Source organism: Leptonychotes weddellii, chromosome 14 (genome assembly GCF_054177405.1).
Source record: "Leptonychotes weddellii isolate Sample4059 chromosome 14, ASM5417740v2, whole genome shotgun sequence".
Lineage (NCBI taxonomy): Eukaryota > Metazoa > Chordata > Mammalia > Carnivora > Phocidae > Leptonychotes > Leptonychotes weddellii.
Window position 1 is genome coordinate 7,649,404 of NC_138382.1, and position 6,208 is coordinate 7,655,611.

General features: G+C 41.2%; 1 protein-coding gene across 3 annotated transcripts in view; it reads right to left on the reverse strand.

Moving 5' to 3' along the window:
* The window catches only part of SMARCA2 (SWI/SNF related BAF chromatin remodeling complex subunit ATPase 2), a 133,493-nt gene that overhangs the window by 116,504 nt on the left and 10,781 nt on the right, over positions 1-6,208 (reverse strand). For all 3 annotated transcript variants that reach the window (XM_081802798.1, XM_081802799.1, XM_081802800.1), the window contains exon 5: positions 1,780-1,833. In XM_081802798.1, the coding sequence (XP_081658924.1) occupies positions 1,780-1,833 (54 nt within the window). The remainder of the gene's footprint in view (positions 1-1,779; positions 1,834-6,208) is intronic.

Here is a 6,208-nt window from a genome sequence, read left to right on the forward strand (position 1 = left end):
CCCCCCCCCCCCCCGCCCCAGGCAAGACGCTGGCTGGAAATGCTTGGTTTGTGAGCAGGCCAAGTTATCCATCTCCTTAAAAGTAGTAGAATTCAATGTTTACACAATTCATTAATTCCAAAGAAATTTTTCTCCATTGTTCTTAATTGGAATTAAATAAAAATGACAGGAAACACAGGATACTGTAGCTTATCTTCCATTTCTTATAGGAAATGGCCAAAAAAAAAAAAAAGTTCTTTCTCCCTTCTCCTTCAACAAAACACTGTCAGAAAAAAAAACAAAACAACAATATATTAGCAATTATCTACAAAAAAACCTTTAAATAAAGAAAAGGCCTACTCCAGGCTGTCCCTTCTTTTTTCTTTGATGTGTGCTAAAGCAACAGGTGTGGACACCATTACTTTGCATGCATGACATTTCTTCCCGGCTCAGGCGAAAGGTCATCTACACACCCACATGGTAAAGAAGGAAACCTACCAGTCGCTCTCACTTCCCTTGGAAAAGCCATATTCCATTATCTTGAACTATTACAACACAGCCTGTTTTATTGCTTATGTCATGCCTCGGAGAAAATCGGGAATTGCTGTAGCTAGAATGAGAACTTTGGCAAAGACCCTGAATGAGCCCGGCAGAGTAGAAGAACGTTATTTCAAAACAAACTGAGCAAGATGTCCACTTCGCCAACTTCAGCAAACAGAATTGCACATGTGTTAAGATTTAAAAAAAAAAAAAGGTGTATGTCACCAGCCCCAGATCAGCGGCTAATTTTCCCAAGAGATAATAAGAGGTAAGAGCACTGTCCCAGTAACACGTTAAATCTCTCCCAGCGTGCTTGTTAATTACAGACCCATGTGAGGCATGCTTAGGTAAGGCTGGGGGCTTTTACAAATTAGAGTCGTTTCTAGGTGCTCCAATATATACTATTCTTCCCCCAGAACGGCCCTCTGAGAGTGCCTGACACATTAGACACTCATCCCGATCCTTTCTTTCTTTGTGAGAGACTACAGTGGTGAAGCAACATGTATTGTTCAAGAAGTTTGTGCACGGAATAGTGGTTTCAACCTTTTGTGTCTGGATCCAGGCTGTTCACACTCACAGATTCTAGAAGGGTCCCCCAAGCAGGTTTATCAGAATCTGAGAGAGGAGAAGGCAGTTTGAAACAAACATGCGTCCTCATGTGAATCCTTGGCAGAGAACTTTTAAGTTTTTGGAGAAAAAAAAAATCCATTAAGTAGGTAATTGTATTCTCATGATTCAGGAGAATTTCAAAATCCTTGGAAATCACATTTAGGAACGTACTGATGAATCTACACAGAGAAGCTCCCTCGTAAGCCTACACAAAAATGTCAAAAAAAGAAGCTCACCAAGTGTGTAAATTGTTTGTGTTGACGGAGTTTTATAATTTCAAATTAGTAATACCCTAAGGAAACTGGGTCGTATCTTATGCTTCTGTATCATTTACGGGGAAAATGCAATTATAGAATCACTTGAGATTTTTACACATTCTATGTATTCATAAACATATATGTGCACAGCAGACTCCGGAATGGTACACAAACTTAATATCGGTTGATTGGCAGTCTGAGACGGAAGGAGATTACTTTCCAGTATATCCCTTTTCTACTCGGCTAATTTTCTACTATGCTAATGTATTACTATTTTTACTAAGAAATGAATAGCTGAGTAAAAATAAAGTTGGTATTCACAGAAAATGGTGCTGTAGGGCATGGCAGGGACTCACTGAGCAGAACAGGCAGGAATGGGCATAAAACTCCTCACCTCTCCATCTGGTCCCAGGGCAGACTCTCCTCCCTCGGCAATCTCTTCAGCCTTCTGCAAAGCAAGGTCAGATGTTCACACGTCAGTCAAGAAGACGGCTATAGGAAGGACGCTGTGGCAACTCAGGCATCATTACTCACCACTGTCATCTGACAGAGCTTAAGTACTGAGGCCTTTTATTTCTATTTCTCTGCACTGTCTGAGAAAAAGTGTGGGGTTTTTTTTGTTGTTGTTTTGTTTTTTTGTTGTTGTATTTTTTTTTTAACTGGCAACTTGGAGGAAGTTCCTGAAAGCCAGGTGTGATTCAAGGCTGGCCCACGCCAAAGATTTGTAGATGACGTCTTCCAGGACCTAAAGAGCTGAAGACACGAGAGCAGCAAGGCTGAGGCCAGCGCATGGGAGATGTCCTTCTCGGGTTTGGCACCAGGAAGACAAACCCTGACATAACCAGCTCAACTTTCTCATTCCCCTTAGCAAGGTTTCTAAAAATGTCCAACACCAGTAAACTTGGAACCGCTCTTGAGTCATAAAACTACAGAATCATATAACATTCTGTGAATTCTCTGGATGTTTTCCATTCTACCTTTTCATACTATATAGTATTTCCGCAGTGGGTAATATGAGGAAATTTGATGCAGATACTGCGATCTCGGGAAAAACTCCGTCATCGGCCATTTCTTAAATATTTCAATATCTTAGTCCATTAACCTCTATGTGCCTCAAAGACAGCCTAAATGAAAAGCTAAGATTATGTCACGTTTTGTACATACCCAAGAGAGTCTCATCTGCACTAAACACAAAAGAGCCTCAAATTTCTTACATTTATGACAATCTTTCCGACAAGTGAAATCTTTACCATCACCTTTACAGAATCCTTATTTTAAAGTTATTGCTGGAAAGCCACACTACTGCGTGAAGGAAAAACAAAACAAAACACAACTTTAGTCATTTCCTTTATCAAGCCATTTAAGAAAGTGAGCTTTCCTCCCGTGGGCTCTTTAGTTAATTAAAAAAATATATAATGATACAGAATCGATATTAACTCTACTTTGTTTACTTAAGGCATTGATTATATAATACATTTTTGCTTTCCATGAAAATGACTCAATTGTCTCCTGACAAAACAGCTTTTATAGAAACTGTTCAAAATCCAACCTTTTGTCTATGCTGAAGAAAAGCAGTTCCCATAAATGTTTGAAATTTTTGAAGTTGTTTTCAAAATTTTCTTACAAGAAATACATGTATGGTATGTATGTATGTATGTATGCAAAAGCACGAGGCATGAAAAAAATGTAGCATTTCTACCAAAGAGTAGGAAATAAAACGCTCCCTTTGGTTAGGATTTCCCAAGAATTTAATTTTCTATCTATGCCACCCGAAAGTGAAACGTTTACAAGCTCAAAAGGAATGATCAGCACTGAAAAGAGCTAGGCCCTGTGTCTAGGCTACGAATACAGAGAACAATGGCAGAAAAGCTCGGAAAAAAAACCACCCATTTGACCTGCCCCTAACAGTTCCATTTTTGGAATTCTCAGGCACTGTACTCAGGCGACTATTTCAATTAATGGGAGAAAGTCAATTAATCCCACCATTCTTTCCATACAAATCAGAAATAAGCTACAAAATTTGGCCAACAAAGAAAATCAAATGAGACAATGGATAAGCCAATTTCCAATATCTAGCTAGTGGAACTGGATCGCCGTCTCAATGAATAGTACATTAAAGAGCTTGCAGGACCATAAATAATAGATTCAAAACCATTCTAAAGGGTAGTCTTCTATGAATATGCTATTGACTCGCTAGAGTGGTATCTAAAAACTGCCCCACCATCAGGCCCTTCCTTTACTTGAAATCCTCTAAACTCATTTTAAACATTCCACTTGGCATCAAACTCGAGAGGCAATGTAACATGAGACTTAAGAAACTTGGTGTTGGGACTAGACCACCAGTGTTTGAATCCCAGCTCTGCTGCTCAGTACGAGAGATCTTAGCTGTGAGATTTTGAGCAAATCTCCGTGTCTTGGTTCCCTCTTCCGTAAAAAAAGGGACAGTAACAGTCCCTCCCTTGAAGGGCAGAGGCAGAACAGGACCACTATTTCAGGACGCACGATCCAAGGCTCCATGGAATATGTATGGCCAGCGTCCATCTCCACAATGTAAAAGATTCAGTGATCGAGGACAACTCTGAGAGACTGGCTATAGCACTACCCGACATCAGGGACTTCTGTTTCTGTCATTCGTGTGTTCCCACACCTACCAGGAGTCCTAGCGCATGAAAGGTACTAGGTAAATATTGGGTGAATGAAGGGAGGAAGGAAAGCATCCGGAACAATGCTTTCCACTTAGCACACACTCAGTGAGTCATCATTATTGTAATTAGAGGCCAGTCTATTTGCAAGCCATAAAACAGTTAAGAACACACTCACAATTCCTCACCGAACGGGCGCTCCATGAGAGGTCTCTTGCGCCCCCGAACTTACAACCGATCCTGCTGTTGTTACATGAGGTGGAAGCCAGGTGGCAGCCTTCTCTATGACAAGAGACAACACGTTCTCCCATCATGCCTTGGATTCTTCCAGTTTGGTGACAATCTCTGGTTCTCACATCATACAGGTGGGGTGCTTTAACCTCGCTGCCCAACCCTCTCCCCAGAAAACAAAACAAAACAAAACCAAACCAAAAAAACCCGCTTCCCTTTTCTTTGTTCAAGATCAACTCCAAACAAATTGCGATTGGTGCTACCCTGTCTCCCCACCAACTGGGGAACCTTCACATACAGTTATCTCCATCATGCGATCACAAACACATCCCACGTGACCAGTGGGTGCCTGAGCTTAATTTTTTTTCCATTGATTGTAAACAAAACAAAACGATCCGCTGCCGTTCACCCATTAATCAGGACTAAAGGAACTCTGTCCTGGCTTCTTCCTACCTACAAAGAGTTGGGAACTGATTATGCTGCTGGAGGGAGGGGGGAGGGTAATTCTCCTAGTGATGGAGGGGATATGGAACACATCACTCATAACTAAAAACAAGGTGGCTTCCCAACTTGCAAGGCCAATGGCAATTTAGAAATTCCATTTGGGAAGGTTCACCAAGCTGTGTGCACTGCTACCTGTCTTCCTGGCAGAAGCTACAGAAAATAATCAACAGGGGTGAGGAGGTAAAGGAACCCCAAGACGGGAAAATCCCATGAAGCCGAACCCAGGAACGTGAACTCCAGCGGGGCGCTTCACTCAGATTGCCGTAACGGGGGCCACAAACAGCCCCAATCTGTGAAGAAACAGTTTTGTACCAAATATTTTACAATTTTACAATTTATATTATAGAGTGCGTACATTTATTTTATCCCCCAGCAGGTGTTCTTATACTCTGCTGAAACAACATTCAAAAGTGCCGGCATCTTAAAGGCTCATTCTGTTTCAGTGGAAACCTAAGCTTCCAGAAACCACCTGGGTTATTTTTACTGTCATTTAAGTGGACCTCTGAGCATTGTGATAGGTGATCAGGCAATAAAAAAGACCCAAGAATATCAAATTAACAGGCAATTACACATTACTTTGGTCACACCCTGCAGAGAAAGCCAATTCCAACATTTTTGACTCAAGTAACCGGTCAATCCAGTTAAGCAGGACTTGAATCCAAACTTCCGTTTTCACCCATTTTGATACTGGGCTAATCAAATGAATCTAATGAATCTGATCACTATGGCACTGTATTCACCTACTGTTACCACAGTCCCTATACTCAAATTGCCCAGAATTACCTTAGAGCCTTTCTTTCTGGGGGCACCTGGGTGGCTCAGTCAGTTAAGTGTCTGACTCTTGGTTTTGGCTCAGGTCATGATCTCACAGTCCGGAGATCGAGCCCGACGTCAGGCTCTGTGCTCAGCGTGGGGTCGGCTTGGAATTCTCTCTCCCTCTCTCTCTCTGTCCCTCCCCCTGCTCATGTTCTCTCTCTCTCTCAAAAAAATAAAGAAATAAATCTTTGAAGAAAAAAAAAAGAACCTTTCTTTCACCTGTGAAATTCTCCTTGCAGGGGAAAATCTTCATCTTGGGGGAAAAAAGGAGAGAGAAAAGAATTGAGAAGAACTGGAGAGTAACTTGAATTGAAAAGAAATGTCTCAATTACATTACTACTTTGTATCTCATGCTCTTTTCACCAAAAAATTATACCAAGAGGTTTTTCTGATTTGTTGATATCTAAAAAGGATAAAAACACACTTCCTATTGCTATATTGACCAGCGTAGAATGCTGTGCCAGAAAGATTTCCCCCTCCAAAACATCGCAGTCCTGAGATATGCTTATAACAGTGTTTGCTGAGAAAGAGAATAAAAGAACTTTCAGAAGGAAAAGCAAACACCACGATGAAAAAAATACTTGGCATAGCAGTCCCCCATGGATTCTCCGCTGGTTCCTGTTAGTGTCA